The sequence below is a fragment of the Telopea speciosissima genome, chromosome 4, assembly GCF_018873765.1.
Source record: "Telopea speciosissima isolate NSW1024214 ecotype Mountain lineage chromosome 4, Tspe_v1, whole genome shotgun sequence".
In the NCBI taxonomy this organism is placed as follows: domain Eukaryota; kingdom Viridiplantae; phylum Streptophyta; class Magnoliopsida; order Proteales; family Proteaceae; genus Telopea; species Telopea speciosissima.
Genome location: NC_057919.1, coordinates 16,039,294 through 16,057,372, shown reverse-complemented (window position 1 = coordinate 16,057,372; position 18,079 = coordinate 16,039,294). Strand labels below are relative to the sequence as shown.

Here is an 18,079-nt window from a genome sequence, read left to right as displayed (position 1 = left end):
CTAAATTTCTACAGCATCCGAGACTGAAATGATTTATGAATAAAGTCTACACAATTTATGCAGCACATACTGTGGTGGACATGGGTCACCTTTGTCCATGTCCTTGTTAAATAACTTGGAATTATATGCTGCTATCCATAGACAATGTAGCCCCAATGACCATATACGATAGCTGTCCTGGTGTCTACGCGACCCAAGGCGTTGGAGGGGGCCTGTACGCAAGGCAACCATAGTTGTCACGGCGCTTGGACCACTAAGGCATCATCTAGGTGAAGCCTTGACAACTATGTTATATAGGATATCCAGTTCAACAAGCATGGTATGAATCTCATCTCATAGATATTATTTTCGAAAAGTTGACTTGACTTGCATGAGATGAGCACATTGGATATACATGCTGATGTGTACATGTAAAAGATAATAATAATAATGATCTCTCCATTTCTAAACAGGTGCATATTCTTATTTTACATAAATGACAAATTCAGTTAAGAATATTGGGAACAGAGCAAAATCTTTAGTGGTTAGTAAAAAGCTATTTTAATTAAACAGGGAAACGTCAGAAGAAACACGGAACCTTTTTGATTTTGGGATCTGAGAATCGTTATCAGTTCTAAGGACACTAAGAGATAAAACACTGTAATTTGAAAAATCCAGAGTTAGTTAATTTACCTCTTCATCTGTCTCTACAAAAGCAGCTGGATCAATAGACAACACTTGTACCATGATAGCTTCATTAGTCAAAAGAACACCTTTAGGGTTTCCGGTTGTTCCACTACACTATTGTCAATATATCACCCTTTTTTGTTGGAGGAAGTTTACAGTCCATACTTCCCTGCAAAAAAAGGGAGAAAAAATAATGTAAACTAGGGTTGATGCAGACATTGTAACAAGATATAGAATTTGAGCTCCAAAATATCTGGTAAACCGACAGAATCAATACTGAAAGTACAAAGACAATAAACACAAAAGTTTGAAATATAAATATGATATATCAAGCAATTAACAAGTATGGCAAATTCTTCCCAAGATAAGAAGGACACCCCGACTTGTTCAGCTTCCTTCTTTGTCCATCTGTAATCTTCCCAAAACTGACAAGGGCTGAATGAAGGACATTGAAAACTACTTCAAATTCTAAATCATTTGGATTTCGAAAAGAAAGTTGCAAGTTGACATACTTTTTAGATGCGAACTGCATTTTGAGAGGCACCTTAGCATCTGCACAAACAGTTACTATCCATCACCTAGCGAATATTATACACATTCATTCCATTTGAGATCATGCAGTTTTCTAGTACTGAAAGAGTATTGAAGAGAACAATCACCTAAAGCAGTGATAGATCATTTTTTATAACCTATGGGGCTTTGAAAGGAATTCAATGACACTACCTTCAAGCAAAAGAAGGGAGAACTTGCTCTACTTTATTAGGGATGGACCGTATTCTGTTCACCAATCTGCCCCTGATTTCTTTAGTAAAATAAATGATTACACAGATTAATTAAAAAACTTTATTTGATCATAATTTATAATTGACTCTCTTCAAATGTATAACACATTGGATCTTAGAAGCTAAACTGTAACCAGGAAACACATACTTGTACATGCTCGTCTGTGTGGTTGCAACTCTGCATGTGTGTGTGTGTGTGTGTGTGTGAGAGAGAGAGAGAGAGAGAGAGAGAAGGAAGAGGGGGGTAGGGGGGGCCTTGTAACCAGACTGGATAAACATCAAATGAATACATAGTCTACACTGTGCTGCTCTCTTTCGTAGCAAGCAACACAACAAACAGACGCTAACTCTTCTAACAAGAGAAGCTCAACTTTAAATACTGTATCATTCTTGGTGCAATGGCAGCTGATAACCCCCACCTTTCCGTCTGATTGCAAGGGAAATAAAGGGAAGGGAAGTGAATTTTTTCAAACCTAAAATGGAAATTTTGTTATCATTACCTAACATGATTGTGTCACTACAAATCATTCCAAATTTGGTTATTAAAGTCTACATTACTTTGCATCCAAATCCCTTGGATTTGAACAGTAAAATAAAAATTGCATCCAAAAGGTGTCATTCCTAAATAGAGTAAGAAATTTCACTTCCCTTTTTCTTGCAACCAGTACAGAGCCTCAAAGAAAATGTGGAACCTTATGGCCATGAAGCCTCAGCAGTGCAGAGTCTAAAGTGTGACAATACTTCAAAATATGCCACATCTTTCCAAATGAAATCTTTCCTCGTAAACTAGAGGAAGATCCCTTGTTACTTGCCCAGGCACTTCGAAGGTCTTTATGTCCCTTCTGTGTCAATGTTGGAGTTGACAAGAGCAAAGTATATGTAACCTATTCACTGTCACCAAGATTATTTTCAAAACCAAATTCACTAACAAAAAAAGGGTTGAGGGTTGAATTAAAGCTGACTGAAATATTGTTAATCACATGGAGAACTGCACAAATTTCAAATTGTTTCATGTGAACAAGGAGTTAAGACATAAGTAGCTTGGTTTAGGTTCTCTCTCAGGAATAAAGAATTTTCATAATATCTTCCATTTGGGAGATCAAGAAACTGAAACCTTGCGGCAATCAAACTAAAGTAGTTAGGAATAGATGATAAGGATGAACATAGAGCTTGAATCTTGTTCTCATGAACAAATACAATTGCAAACAACCGCTTGGTCCGTTGGTTGGTGGCATGCCGGTTGGAGTGCATACCCCAAAGAGGTCAAGGGATCGACTCTCCTGGTTTGCATATTATGCCAAAAAAAGCACCCCCAACCCCTTTCCTCCTTGGTAATTGTAGGATTTTGTTGGCTTGTCTTAGCCTTCCCTCAGTAGCTTAGATTAGGATAGACGCCAAAAAAAATGCAATTGAGACTTTTTCATAGAAATGATTAAATCCAATCTCTGAACGGCTGTCCCCAAAGAAAAAGAAGGAAAATGGCCTACCAAAGGTGTCATACAGAGGTACATAGTATATGCCGTGGCTGTTACAAGCCTGTGGAAGAACCACATTTTATATTAATGGTCGAATGAAAGACTATTGTCACTAACTACATGGGAACTAGACACTACCATCAAGATCATGAGGTGTTTGAGACAGTTCAGTAAAATTTGGCAATGCATTCAACTTTCCTCTGCTTCCTCATCCTTTAAAGGCCAATTTAACCAAAAAAAACCTCAGAGTTAAATGTAAATAGTTAGCCCAATATCAAGAAGACTAAGAACGGAAATTTTCAACAATTTACACTTACAGCAATTGAGGTTTAAAAAAAAATTTGTTTTCGCGTCTATTTGTAATCAACAAGGAAAGTATACCTCCATTGCTATTATTCACTCGGGGCAGTTGGATCCATATAAGCCACAACGACCTCCCTACCAACACATAAAGTTATAAACCACTCTGGGTAAGCAAAGACATGCTATTTACAAAAAGGGTTAATTCCAAATGCCCCCCTGAAAATGGCCAAACGTACGGTTGCCCCCTTGAACTTTCACTAATGCAACGTGCCCCCTACTTTTCAAACTAAGTACTAATATAATCCTTCCCGTTAGTCAGAACCGTTGTCATAATGGATCCTAGTTTTTGAAAACTTATGGACCATTCTGCCCCTTGATAGGGTAAAATGACCAAATTAACCTTACCTGGAAAAAAAAACCCTGCAACTCATCTTCCCCAAATCGTTTAGGGTTTGGGGAAGATGAGTTCTTGAAATCTCTTGGCAAACACAGACAAAAAAGAGAAAAAAATTAGAAATGGAGATTCAATGCTGGAGCCCAACATAATCTGAGTCTTCAAACAACCAACATAAACAACTTCGACATCAGCAGGGATAACACATCTTTGAGCTGCAACACAAGCGCGTCTTTGTCCCATTCAAAAGACCACCTGATTTGCAACGATAATCCTCCTCTCTTGAAAAAACAGAGGATACAACATCAGAACCCCCGGAATCACTCCGACTCTCGTCGTCATAATCGTCATCAAAATCAGAGATTATCCCAGGAACAGTCATGACCCTTGGAAGTCGACTCATCGTTCGACCAATATGGGGTAAATCCTTCCCTGAAGAGACCAAATTCAACAAATTCGCACACGATCTAGATAACATCCTTTTCTCTTATGCTTCCCAAAGGAAAAATAAAAAATAAACACAAAACTAGACTCAAAAAAGGTCGATTTTCAGGCCAAAATAAAATCTGGGATTCTGGGTACTCTGGATTCTTAGGGTTTGAAACTTTAAAAGGGTATATTGTAAACGGGTAGTACAAACAAGAAGCAAAACTCTGATGGGTCGAAGAAGAAGAATCATGAGAGAATGGAAACAAAAAAACCCCATAAAAAACCGTTCAATTAGAGCAGAGGAGAACTTGTTATGCTCAGACAAGCGAAACTCTGATGGGTGGTCTTCAATTCTTCCCATTGGCCCATCATACAAAGAAAGGATTCCTAAACCCCAAGTAACAAACAAACAAACATTGGCCAAAATTGGCCGGATTTCACGGTCATTCGGCAACTGTTTGGAGATCCAGACTCCAAAAAATTACCAGAGAGGGAAAGAGAATAATGGAAGGAAGAAAAGCAGAAAAGGTAATCGTACCTGAAAAGACTGAAACTCCAAGGCTGCATTTACGCCCTTCAGTCGCCGGTGAGTAGTCGATACATTTTTGAGAACGGAGACGACACTCGATTGACAACTCGCCGGCCGCCGCTGCACTCGATCGGGATGGTCAGGCGGAGAAGGAGAAAAAGAAGGGGTCGGGGGGATACAGTTGTAAAACAAGAAAAACTGAGAATCTTCCCCAAGGCTGCCTTTACGCCCTTCAATGGGTTGCAGGTGTTTTTTTTTTTTCCGAAGTAGGGATATTTTTGTTATTCCATTCTATCAAGGGCAGAATGGTTTAATCAAATATAAAAAATGTCAGACGTTAAAACATAACGTTTCTGTCTAACGGAAGGGACTACAATGATACTTAATTTGAAAAGCAAAGGTGCATGTAAAATTAATGAAAATTCAAGAGGACAACCATACGTTTGGTCATTTTCAAGAGGACATTTGGAATTAACCCTTACAAAAAATACAAAACCCAAGAAACCAGAGGACAGTAGCAACTAGCAATTTGGCTTACGGGAATAAATATCGCGGCTTCTTGGTCATAATCCTGCTGGTACGTGTATCATACATATGGACCCGCCTGTCAGTTTCAATTCAACTTCTGCGTTTCGTCATGTGGTATTCTTTTCTTCTCCTTTAACAAATTGAGATCTAACCTCCATTGCCCTTCTCTGGAGGAGATAGAGCTAGTAGTTATGGAATTTGTATTTGACTGCATTTATTTTGATCGTATAAAGCAGGCAGAGAGAAGAACCAAATTATTCATTATCAACATCGACCTCCCAGTGACCCAGCATTTGTTTTTCCGGGTTTCTTTCATTCCGACTTGGGACTGTGACCGTAAGGGGATCTTTATCCCTTCAATTTCTTCAATTCCATCTAATAGGGGTGGAAATGATCACCCTACACCCTGCCCAAACACACTATCCAAGTGGGGTCCACCTCCCTTCTATTCGAGGAATTGAAGAAATTGATGGACAGATAAATTGAGGTGATAATTTTTCAACCATAAGGCTAGGAAAAAAACAAACATAAAATGATTTTTATGTTTTATGATAATATTTCATAGATGGCCTATTAGCTCAGTTGGTTAGAGCGTCGTGCTAATAACGCGAAGGTCGCAGGTTCGAGACCTGCATAGGCCAAAATCTTTATTTTTATTATTTTCAAAATCTTCATTTTCACTTTTATGTTTCATAATTTATTATTTTCAAATTTTAATTTTCATGTTGATGGCCTATTAGCCTTGTTGGTTAGAGCGTCGTGCTAATAATGCGAAGGTCGTGCCAAAATGTTTACTTATTTTTTATTATGTTTCACCTCTTATTATTTTCAAAATCTTCATTTTCTTATTTTTATGCTTCAAAATTATTTTCAAAATTAATTTTTTTGTTGATGGCCTATTAGCTCAGTTGGTTAGAGCGTGATTTGCATGGGCCATAATATTTGGTTTATTATATTTTCAAAATCTTCATTTTCACTTTTATGTTTCATAATTTATTATTTTCAAATTTTAATTTTCATGTTGATGGCCTATTAGCCTTGTTGGTTAGAGAGCCGTGCTAATAATGCGAAGGTCGTGCAAAAATGTTTACTTATTTTTTATTATGTTTCACCACTTATTATTTTCAAAATCTTCATTTTCTTATTTTTGTGCTTCAAAATTATTTTCAAAATTAATTGTTTTGTTGATGGCCTATTAGCTCAGTTGGTTAGAGCGTCGTGCTAATAACGAGAAAATCGCAAGTTCGAGATTTGCATGGGCCATAATATTTGGTTTATTATATTAATAGTGCGAGAAGTCGTGCCAAAATATTTATTTATTTTTTTTATGTTTCACCCCTTATTATTTTGAAAATCTTCATTTTCTTACTTTTATGTTTCATAATTATTTTCAAACTTTAATTTTTATGTTGATGACCTATTAGCTCAGTTGGTTAGAGCGTCGTGCTAACAACGCAAAGGTCGAGACCTGCGTGGGCCATAATATTTGATTTATTATTTTCCAAATCTTCATTTTCTTACTTTATTATTTTCAAATTTTAATTTCATGTTGATGGCCTATTAGCTCAGTTGGTTAGAACAACATGCTAATAATGCGAAGGTTGAAAGTCTCGAGCCTACATGGGCCAAAAAAAAACGCGAAATTTATTATTTTCCAAATCTTCATTTTCTTATTTTTATGTTTCACATTTTATTATTTTCAAAATTTTCATTTTCTTACTTTCATGTTTCACGTTTTATTATTTTCAAATTTTAATTTTCATGTTGATGGTCGATTAACTCAATTGGTTAGAGCAACATGCTAATAATGCGAAGGTTGAAAGTCTCAAGCCTACATGGGCCCAAAAAAAAGTGAAGTTTATTATTTTCCAAATCTTCATTTTCTTACTTTTATGTTTCACATTTTATTATTTTCAAAATTTTCAGTTTCTTACTTTTATGTTTCGCGTTTTATTAGTTTCAAATTTTAATTTTCATGTTGATGGCCTATTAACTCAGTTGGTTAGAGCAATATGCTAATAATGCGACGGTTGAAAGTCTCGAGCCCACATGGGCAAAAAAAAAACGCGAAGGTCACAGGTTCGAGACTGTATAGACCAAAATACTCGTTTTTATTATTTTCAAAATCTTCATTTTCTTACACGTTGATGGCCTATTAGCTTAGTTGGTTACAGTGTCGCCAAAATATTTATTTTATGTTTCACCTTTTATTATTTTCAAAATCTTCCTTTTCTTACTTTTATGTTTCACAATTATTTTCAAAATTTAATTTTTATGTTGATGGCCTATTAGCTCAGTTGGTTAGAGCGTCGTGCTAATAACGCGAAGGTCGCAGGTTCAAGACCTGCATGGGCCATAATAATATTTGATATTTTATTTTCCAAAGCTTCATTTTCATACTTTTATGTTTCACATTTTATTATTTTCAAAATTTTCATTTTCTTACTTTTATGTTTCACATTTTATTATTTTCAAATTTTAATTTTCATGTTGATGGCCTATTAACCCAGTTGGTTAGAGCAACATGCTAATAATTCGAAGGTTGAAAGTCTCGAGCCTACATGGGCCAAAAAAATTTGTTTTAATTGTCATGTTGATGGCCTATTAACTCAGTTTGTTAGAGTGACATGCTAATAACGCAAAGGTTGCAAGTCTCAAACCTTCTTGGGCCAAAAAAAAATTGTTTTTTCTCACTTTTACATTAGTGCAGCCCCTATGTGCACGGGGAGTAATGAGAGCACGAATGGAAGCATCAGGTGGGTGATCATTTTCTTATTTTTATGTTGGATAATTATTTTCAAAATTTAAATTGTATGTTGATGGCCTATTAGCTTAGTTGGTTTGAGCATTGTGCTAATAACGGGAAGGTTGCAGGTTTGAGACTTGCATTGGCCATAATATTTGATTTATTATTTTCCAAATCTTCATTTTCTTACTTTTATGTTTCACATTTTATTATTTTTAAAATTTTCATTTTCTTATTTTTATGTTTCACATTTTATTATTTTCAAATTTTAACTTTCTTGTTGATGCTTATTAACTCAGTTGGTTAAAGCGACATGCTAATAATGCGAAGCTTGAAAGTCTCGAATCTACATGGGCAAAAAAAATTTATTTTAACTTTCATGTTGATGGCCTATTAACTCAGTTGGTTAGAGCGATATGCTAATAACGTGAAGGTTGAAGGTCTCGAACCTACTTGAGCCCAAAAAAAAAAAAAATTTGTTTTTTCTCACTTTTACGTTAGTGTAGCCCCTATGTGCATGGGGAGTAATGGGAGCACAAATGGAAGCATCAAGTGGGCGATCATTTCCGCCTTTCATGGGGGTGGGTAGTCATTTCCACCCCCCTTGTGTCTAGTTTGGATGCTACACTCCAGTATGGAGGGATGATTTGATTCAGAGACCTTCTGGGTGCTACACTCCAATATGGAACAAAATATTTTTCTTTTTTCTCACTTTTACGTTTGACATTTTCTTATGGGGAAGTGTTTCCTATGGGGAGTGTGGCCCAGTGTGCATGAAGGCCAATGGGAGTTTGAACAAAAGCATCAGTGGGCGGTCATTTCCGCCTTTCATGGGGGCGGAGCAGTCATTTCCGCCTTTCATGTAGGCGGAGCAGTCATTTCAACCCCCACCCCCTATGTCTAGTGTGGGCGCTACATTCCAGTATGGAGAGATTATTTGATTCAAAGACATTTTGGGTGCTACACACCAGTATGGAGGGATGATTTGGGGGAAGTGTTTCCTATGGGGAGTGTGGCCCAGTGTGCATGAAGGCCAATGGGAGTTCGAACAGAAGCATCAGTGGGCGGTCATTTTCGCCTTTCATGGGGGCGGAGCAGTCAATTCAACCCCCACCCGCTATGTCTAGTGTGGGCACTACATTCCAGTATGGAGGGATTATTTGATTCAAAGACATTTTGGGTGCTACACACCAGTATGGAGGGATGATTTGACTCAAAGACCTTCTGGGTGCTACACTTATAGTTTTAAGAGTAGTCTTGACATTAGAACTACTCTTAAAGTAAATCTAATTTGTTCATTCCTTATTTAATCTTTTCTAGTTTTACCACTTATCCATCTCAATCTTATTGAACTCATCGCATCATATTGGGCATATCCCTAGCTCTTTGTAGCTCCTTCAATTTGAATCAAAGTAAACCTCCATACTGGACTATCAAATGTCTCCATTGCACATGCCTATGCCACCTCAAACAATTTTATCACAATTTACCATGTATTGGAAATACTCTTAAATTAGCTCTAATTTGTTCTTTTTTTTTTTAATTCCGTCGTTTCTAGTTTTACCACTCATCCATCGCAAGCTGGTTGAACTCATCGCGTCAATGAGAGGGGTGAACCAGTTAACTCACAAAAATTTCTTCCTTTTGGAGATGAACTGGTCAATTTATGGGGATTCATCACCCTTGCTTAACTTGCAGACCATCATCATGGGAGTGCTAACTGACTTGCAATCCCCATTGTGAATCTCTTCAATATTTCTTTTACATAATTGATTTGCGAGATGAAACTACCCCCTTTTAACTGATTTATTTGCAAACCAAGAAAATAAGAAAGCTCACCTATCATAGACATTTCAAAAACTTTTTACATCTTATCAGCAAAATCTCTACCTAACTCATCTTTATGGATCCAAATATGATATCATCAAAATACACCACCATAATGATTTGATTGCAATATTCAGATCCACCATCCCCTTCTTGAATCCCAACTCACAAAGATAGTTATCAGGTCTTGCATACCATTCCCTTGATACATGCTTCAGCACATACAAAGCTTTCTTCAATTTGCACACTTCGTTGAGAATATCGCCTAATTGGAATCCATCTGGTTGTTCAATGTACACATCTTCCTCAAGTGTTTCATTCAAGAATGCTGACTTTACATTCATATGCTAAACTTTAAATCTTGATAGCTTCCAATCTGACCATTGGTACATAAGCTTCCTCAAAGTCAATACCTTCAACTTGACCATATCTTTTGCATATGAGTCTAGCTTTATTCCTAACGATCTGTTCATCTTCAATTAACTTGATCCGAATACCCCCCACCCCCCAATTTAGTTCCAATCACATTTATGTTGGTGGGTATTGGCATTAGTTCCCAAGTCCTTTTCTTCTGAATTTTTTTATCTAGTTCTTTTTCCATTGTCGTCACCAAATTTTCATCTTGACTTTGCTTCTACAACTCTTCGGTTCAAAACAAGACAAGAGAGTAAGTATTTATCGTCATTCTCCTTGTTTGAACCTCAGCATTTGGATCTCCAATAAATCACCTAGAGTTACCTGCATCTCAGAATCTCTCATCGATTCGTCTAACTCATCTCTTGACTTCTTTGTTGTTTCATCGTCCTCATATTCTTCATAAATGGGAAACTCTACACCATTCTTTGTGTAGAGCCTCTCTCTTTTCTTCATTCTTGACATCAACATTTTCAATCGTGATTGGTGTGGCATAGTAAATTTCTTACGCCACAGTGATCACAATGTGAGAAATAGTGTCATCAACAGGTAGAGATGTAAACGGATCGAATTCGGTCGGATAGTGGCATTATCATATTCATATCCGTTTATATTCAAATAGATTCAGATAGTATCCTATCGGTTTTCAGACAGATTCGGATAGTTTCTAGATAGTGATTTTTTTTATACGGATTCTCCCAAATGGATATGAATGCGGATTGAATACGAATTTTCGACTATCCGTAGACATCATTACCGTTTTCATGATGAGGGTTAGGGTTGAGACTTGAGAGTTCAACAACTGCCCGTTCTTCTACTCTTCTTAGTCTTTGATTTTCTCACATAGATATGTGATTCCATGTATCACATTGCATAAAACAATATATATAAACCAATAGAAAATATAGAAAAAGAATCACATTATCTTAATTTATAAAATTATAAAAAGAATATAACAAAATCAAATAAGATAACTTAAAAGAATAGATGGACACAGAGATATATTTCAGATATTTTATTACCATTGGATTGCTAAACGAATCAGATAATAATCGATCGGATAGGGGGATTATCATATTCGTATCCGATTAGTTTTAGACGGATTCAGATTCTTCTAAACGGATACGAACGCAAATCGAATACGGATTTTCGAATATCCATTGACATCTCTATCAACAAGGGATGCATATAATTATAAATAATAATATCATATACATTCGGTTAAAATAAACAGGGTTAGCCCGACCTAGCATAGCCCTATGACAAAAATAGGGGCTGACACCAATTATAAATAATAATATCATATACATTCGACCTAGCATAGCCCTATGACAAAAATAGGGGCTGACAGTGTCTTGGGTTGAACCCGGTAGGACAGAACCTGGGTTGAGCTAAGGGGACCTAGAGTTGGACTGGGGTTTGAAAAATCCAGCCCAACTCGGCCCAATTGCACCCGTACGACCCTTCCATGTGGCTAATTACAACTGCTTGTGCTGCCTGCCCATATAGAACCATTATATGATACTATTTAAAATAATATTAAATCGTTTATAGAAAGAGCTTTGCGTTAATAACTTAATATGAATTACGTTGGGTTGGGCTTCAAGTAGGAATTATGCAAAAATTATCCAAATGTCCCAGCGGGGCAAAGTGCAACTAACTCGGTTAATAAGGTCACTTATTAGGTGTACCAAGACACAGGATCCCCATCTTCACATGGGGCGGGGTTGGAATGGGGTATGAAGAGGGTTACGTAAGATTGAGAGGTTCCTTTTTTCTTTTTTTTTTGATGAGAAAAAAAATTGATAAACTAAATGGAGAAATAAACAAGAGAGTTAGAGTCTAGTGCCTTTATGGTCACATTAGAAACTATTGCAGAACACAAAGGATTCCTTATCATGCTAAACTTTGAGTCCAAGTCTTGGACTACAGGCTGATATTCAAAAGGTACCGAAAGAGATGCCACGGCCAAGGATTAGTGGATGGAGATGGAAGAAGATTGGAGATCTACTGATTCGAACACCACACTTCTTTTTTCTTCAACTCTAAACCGAAGGCATGATCTAGCCCTGTACGAATGCAAAATAGTTCTGGTTCCAACTTGTAAAAAGATTTGATCGAGCCTGTAGCAAATAACTTAAACTTGTCTTCTATCAAAAACAGATAAGCCCATCCTGGACCTAATCCTGTGATAGGTTCCTTGTAATTGTAAGCCATTTGAAGTACCGAAAGAATACCAGGGGAGGGAGGGAGGGGAGAGAGACGTGATTCATTTCCGTTTGAGCATGCACTTGATTGTTTTCCTCGAAAGAAACAAACACTAGTTGACAAGGTTTGGGTATTTTAAACATCATCGGACCTGAATTGGGCTTATTATGACAAGGGGATGTGTACCAATACAGGGAAGAATATTTTTATGTGTCTAATCTAAATCATTTCCTTTCTTTCTATCCAACTTGCAGAGTAGCCACATCGTTTTCCCATGTGGCTCAAAATGGTAGACCATTTAGGAAGCCCTTTGTAAACTTGATCGTGTAAAGGCCAAAAATGAAGATGGTACTTGGATTTCAACAAAAACGAAAGGTGGTGAAAATTTACCACAAAAAGCCTCTAAATCTCCAGTATTACATATTGGATAAATTTCAGTACTTTGAACCATTCTTCTGTCCCCATTTGGCTGAAACTTGACCTGTGAGATGGGTCCACTATTCTTTATAACAAGATCAACCATGTCTACCATCGCCTACCACATGCAACTCATAAATTAACATCAAGCTTTGAAGAAACTGAACTAATACTGTGTAGGTGCTCACTTTATCAGTTTATACACATTTTGGTATCCTAGGCTGATCATAGCATAATTCTACAACTTCTGACATGCAGACGGGACCATTTGATGGCCCTATTGACCGTGGCTGCTTTCAGAATCATGGCAATCCTGAAAGCACGCAAGGATTGCTCTGACTCTTTATACAGGCACCCAAAGCAACGAAATTTGAAGTTGATACCGAAAGACTTGTTGATAATTCAACCCTTCTCCAAAATACAAATGGAATGTAAAACAAAAAGAGAATCAATAAATCAACTTTTAGAAACAACAGAAAATTATTTCCCAAACCAAAGATGATATAAACAACAGTACTTATTCTTCCTATCGGCGGGGCTAAGAGAGACATCTGATACAACTCTTTTTTTTTTATGGAGCATCTGATACAACTCTATTCACTATAAGAATAAATTGAATTACAAAAAAAAAAAAAAAAAAAAAAAGGCAAGCACATAGACTACATACCCTTCCCCTCGGACAGGATCTTGTAAAACTGTACACATCTCGAAGAGACCAACCTTATCCCTCTACATAGAAGCAAGAAGCTCTTTCATCTCTGCTACAGATTGAATTGTCTCATTGGGGTAAATCTTAGCAACCAGTTGTGCAAAGCTATCATACTTGTCCAGAAATTCCTTCTGCCAAAGATAATAAAATAATCTTTAGACATTGATCATGAAAAACATACGTTCCCTCTTCTTCTTTCCCCCCCCCCCCCCCCGCCCAGACTTAGATATAGCCATGTGATTAATTTCCCTTCTCGTTTTGGGTAGATAGCACACCAGTCAATCTCATGCGGAATTCTCAGATTGATGGATATAAATATCATGAACAGGACACTGAGAATTGATACTGTAACCCACCAACCAATATCCCAAGAAATAAATAATTAAATAACAAAACGATAACAATATTTATTGTATTTTGTTTATTTTTATTTTTATTTTTGGGAGGGGAGGGGGGCTGGATCCTTCAGAAATTACAAATAAGAAACAGGATGATTTCATGGATTTAAGCATCTACTGTCATTGTTTAGATGAGTGTCAGGTTGTGATTTTGTTTCTGCAATGATCTTTCCATTCTGTCTTGAACGCCATACCTTCTCAACTGTGGTTCATTCATATTTTGAACACAGAACTCCAATCTCGAGGGGAAATGTGTCACAAAATCAAGTATAAGAAATAAGGTTGACATACACACCAGCATAACCACACTAATAGGTAGTTTCTCCATGCATTATTATCTTCTACAAGATTCGCAATATAAAAAACTCTAGGAGTTGCATTCAGAATTCAAGGATATACAGAGGTACGAGCCTACTGACAAATCCTGTTCAAGTAGATCTTCTCTAGAAGTGCCATTTACTAGTGAAAAATCTTAAAAGTTAGAATATTGAGGAGAGTTTCAGGGATATTTTGCTTAGAATTTTTTACGGTGATTTAAAATTTGAGATTTTGTCCCGCTTTTGCTTCTACTGATGAAGCTGCCAGAACATTACCAGATCCCTCAATTCTTGAACTCCCTAATCCTAAGCATGATGCAGTAATGCAGTCACAGTGCAGCATTAAGGCCTGATTTGATGTCTTATGTTATGAGCTTCTGTTTTAAGTATTTTTATTATCATTGGCCCAATTATAAGGCCCAAATTTTGGGACTATAGGAATACACGAATGTAATCTTTTAATTTAGTTTATTGTGGGGTACTCTTCTTCTTCACTTATTCGGATCTGACTACATTCATATCTGTTAAACCTCAGGCCAGATCTCTTTCTTCTTTGAGTTCTGATATTATGTTATCATATTTTGTCCAATATTCAGTTATACCTCAAAGTATTGTTCATAATCCCAAGCTTTCCCGTAACACTTCCCCTATTTCTTGTCTATTCTTTCAAACCCTAATCCATCCTACCCTTCTCCCACTGCCTTTCTATTGTAGTTCAGCTATAGATCTTGAAACCCTAGGATGTCCTACATCATGCAGAAGAGAAATGTTAGACTTATTGGCATTTTGGCAGTGGCAGTACTGGCAGTGTCTCTGTGATTTGTACAGTGTGGAGGTGTTGTCATCGTTGACAACAGTACTGATGATGTGGACAGTGCAGTGGTGATGTGGACAATGATGAATTGGAGAGTGCAAAGGTTCTGATGACAGTGCAGTGATGGCAGAGCTAATGTGGCCAGTAAGCACTGTATATGATGATGTGGTAGTGGCAGTGGTCAGTGACAGGGTTCTGGTATGGCAGTAGTGTGTGAGGCAGGTGTACAGACTCCAGTGATGTGGCAGACATGTCTGGTATGTGTTTGGAATGGTTTTGCATGGGTGTGGCATGTGGATACATGATTGATGATGATGATGTGGTGTTATGATGCATTGCATGATGGACAGATACGGGTCCATGAGATGGCATAAGCTTGTGTGTGAGATGTTATGATGTATGGATGGATGGATGTGTTCATGTGGGGCATGAGGTGGCATGAAGATGCCACATGGCAATTGATGAGTAGGGATGTTAGTATGAAGTGGCCACCATGCGGGCACAATGGGACACATGGCACAGCAGGCTAGGGCCACGCAGCCCACAGCCGCACAAGGCACTACAGCCATGCAGCACCATGGGAGGCCCCCAGCACCCAGGTGCCTTGCATGGGCCAGCAGCTCAGCACAAGGGTCATGTGATGTTAAAATTGGCAAAGGCCCTGACCCCTGAGTTGTGCCCCAAGTGTTCAATTTATGGCTTCAATAAGGTTGATTGTGGGTTGCTCTCGGGTTTTAAAATCCTGAGAATGTGAACTCACCTAATATGTATAGTTCCAGAGACTTTATAGCCGTATGATGGGTATCAAGAGGCCCAGATACAGATCTGTAGGCGCAGAGGTGGTCATACAGAGTAGATGCTGGCGAGGACTACGGTTGAACAGATGTATGAATTCCCATAGACCAGCGCCTCACTGAAGATAGAGTGACATTGAGACCATTTGATCAGGATTTGGGAGCTGAGATTCCATATGTACAACTGAGACTGAGGTGCAAAACCTGACGGTAAAGATTCCAGCGAGTGTCTAGGTTGGTCTGTGTACGCAGCTCTGGTGCACGGTGCTACACATGATAGCTGTTCTGCTCTGGTGCGACACCCGTGTAACACATGCGCATATGAGATTCCAAAAGTTGATTATTCATTGGCTCCAATATTCGTAGTTTCCGCCATCATGCATGCCAGATCCAACGGCAGGGAATCCACCCATCATTTGAACTGAAATCTTACGGCCATCAGAGCAGCCGATAGGTCGTTACCCGCCATCTGTCACGACAACTATGTAGTGACAGTTCCCATGTCACGAAAAACCCTGGATTTGACAGATTTGCCCCTGGAAATTCAAATGAGCATAACTTGCTTATTTTGAGTCCAATTGAAAGTGGTTTTTTGTTGTGTGCTCACAAGAACGAGGATACATTGCAAGAGCTTTGGAGATCTGGAGCGAGCCCTAAATACCCAAAAATTAAATTTTGCAGTGTTCCACACATTGGGAAGATTGGGACCTACTTCTTGATTGAATCTCTCATCTATTGGACCTCCAAGAGCATGGGGAAGGTGATGATGAAGATGGAGTGTGGAGTTCTTCAAGTGGTTAATCCACTTTGGTGATTTCTTGTCAAATTCCTCTTGTAGATCCTACACTATGTTGATTATTGATAATTGTATTTAGTTGACCACTGTATGGGTTGGGGAATTTGATTTTGAATTCTTTTTATCATTGTAAGGGACCTTTGAGTTGGGACTCACAAGGTGTTTCATATATTGTCAAGTAGAGAGCTTGACCACAGCTGTGGCTGTGGGTGTTGGGGGTTGTTACCCCTTGTCTTTGTATGATCAAGGATAGAAGAGGGATTAGTCCTAGTTTTAGTTGCAGTTGAAACTGAGGAGAGTATTGAGCAAGTACGATACCCCAACAGGTATTGCTCTGTGGATATAGGCAAATTGCCGAAGCACGTATACCTTGTATTGTGGGTGTATAATTGTGGACATCAGAAGTGTGTGTGCTTTTTGCAGAGTGGGTATGCATCTCCTGGTAGACCTGACCAATCTTGATTGAAGGTAGGAGTAAATACAAACTGTAACTAGTAAAATTGAGATTGCCCCAGCCAGTGGTGTATTGCAAAGTCTCCTACAGTTTTGGAGTTGGTAGTATAGTTCAGTGAATTCAGGGTCTGCAAAAGGGGAAAAGTTTTAAGCCTACTGATTCACCCCCCCCCCCGCCTCTCAGTAGCAAAGCAGTTCAACAAGAAATAATTAGCTTACCTTGCATTTATCCCATAAAGATGGCAGCAATTCTTCAGAAGTCAAATTCTTTTGTAGTTTTCTATACATTGCACTGATGGACTTGTCAACCTATACCAGCAGAACCCAAAATAGATCAACGCATGCTACCAACAAGGGACTGGAGATTTTAAAATACTCCGACTTACCCCAGATAAACTAGATTTCGACATCTTTCGGAGATCCATTTTTGATAGGCCAAGTTGGAAAGGAATCTGAAATTTATTAGAGAGTATGCAGTCAGCCACAAGATCCAGCACCCAAAACATATTATCTATAGAAACTAATAAACAAACCGTAGAAACATTATACATAAGGATTGAAAATGCTTATCACCAGTAAAAGCAGTAATTTGATAGGCATGTTCAAAAGTGATGCACTTGGTAAAACAGCCACATCAGCGACACAATTTGATTTTTTATCAAAGAGTAAGTACACCCTAGGAGTCTATATGCAACCATTGATTCTCACAGGAAAGTAGGTACCACCTTTTGCCACATTTGCATCCACAAATCCTCTAACAGAACCTAAAACTGTGCATACATGTACAATGTTTCTATGATATAATAGTAGATAATAAATCAAACGACAAGATCTTGAAAAAAAAAGTTTATTACTGGCTACAAAACTTGGCAATGTGTTCAGTAGTAAGAGTTTTCACACATTCCTAGGAGTCAATTGTTCACTTATCCATAGATTATGATTAATTATTATTTGCGAGATACTGTAAATTCTAATGGTTGCATAATACCAGCTTGTTGCCCCAGCTAAAATAATTCAAATGATGCCATCAACTGCTTGGCCATCTGGATGTGTGTCGTCAAGCTCTGTGATGTGCTAAAT

General features: G+C 37.9%; 1 protein-coding gene and 2 non-coding genes across 3 annotated transcripts in view; 2 read left to right on the top strand and 1 right to left on the bottom strand.

The window, feature by feature from the left end:
* The first annotated feature begins 5,673 nt into the window (after positions 1–5,673).
* Positions 5,674–5,747, top strand: TRNAI-AAU. The gene has a single exon. It is a non-coding gene; the product is annotated as a tRNA-Ile (tRNA).
* Positions 5,748–7,388: 1,641 nt separating this feature from the next.
* On the top strand, positions 7,389–7,462 carry TRNAI-AAU. The gene has a single exon. It is a non-coding gene; the product is annotated as a tRNA-Ile (tRNA).
* Positions 7,463–13,344: 5,882 nt separating this feature from the next.
* The window catches only part of LOC122658644 (exocyst complex component SEC3A-like), a 39,856-nt gene continuing 35,121 nt past the window's right edge, over positions 13,345–18,079 (bottom strand). The window contains exons 23-25 of the mRNA XM_043853687.1: positions 17,386–17,451; positions 17,219–17,308; positions 13,345–13,558 (exon numbers count right to left, since the gene is read on the bottom strand). Of these exons, the coding sequence (XP_043709622.1) occupies positions 13,448–13,558; positions 17,219–17,308; positions 17,386–17,451 (267 nt within the window). The 3' untranslated portion in view covers positions 13,345–13,447. The remainder of the gene's footprint in view (positions 13,559–17,218; positions 17,309–17,385; positions 17,452–18,079) is intronic.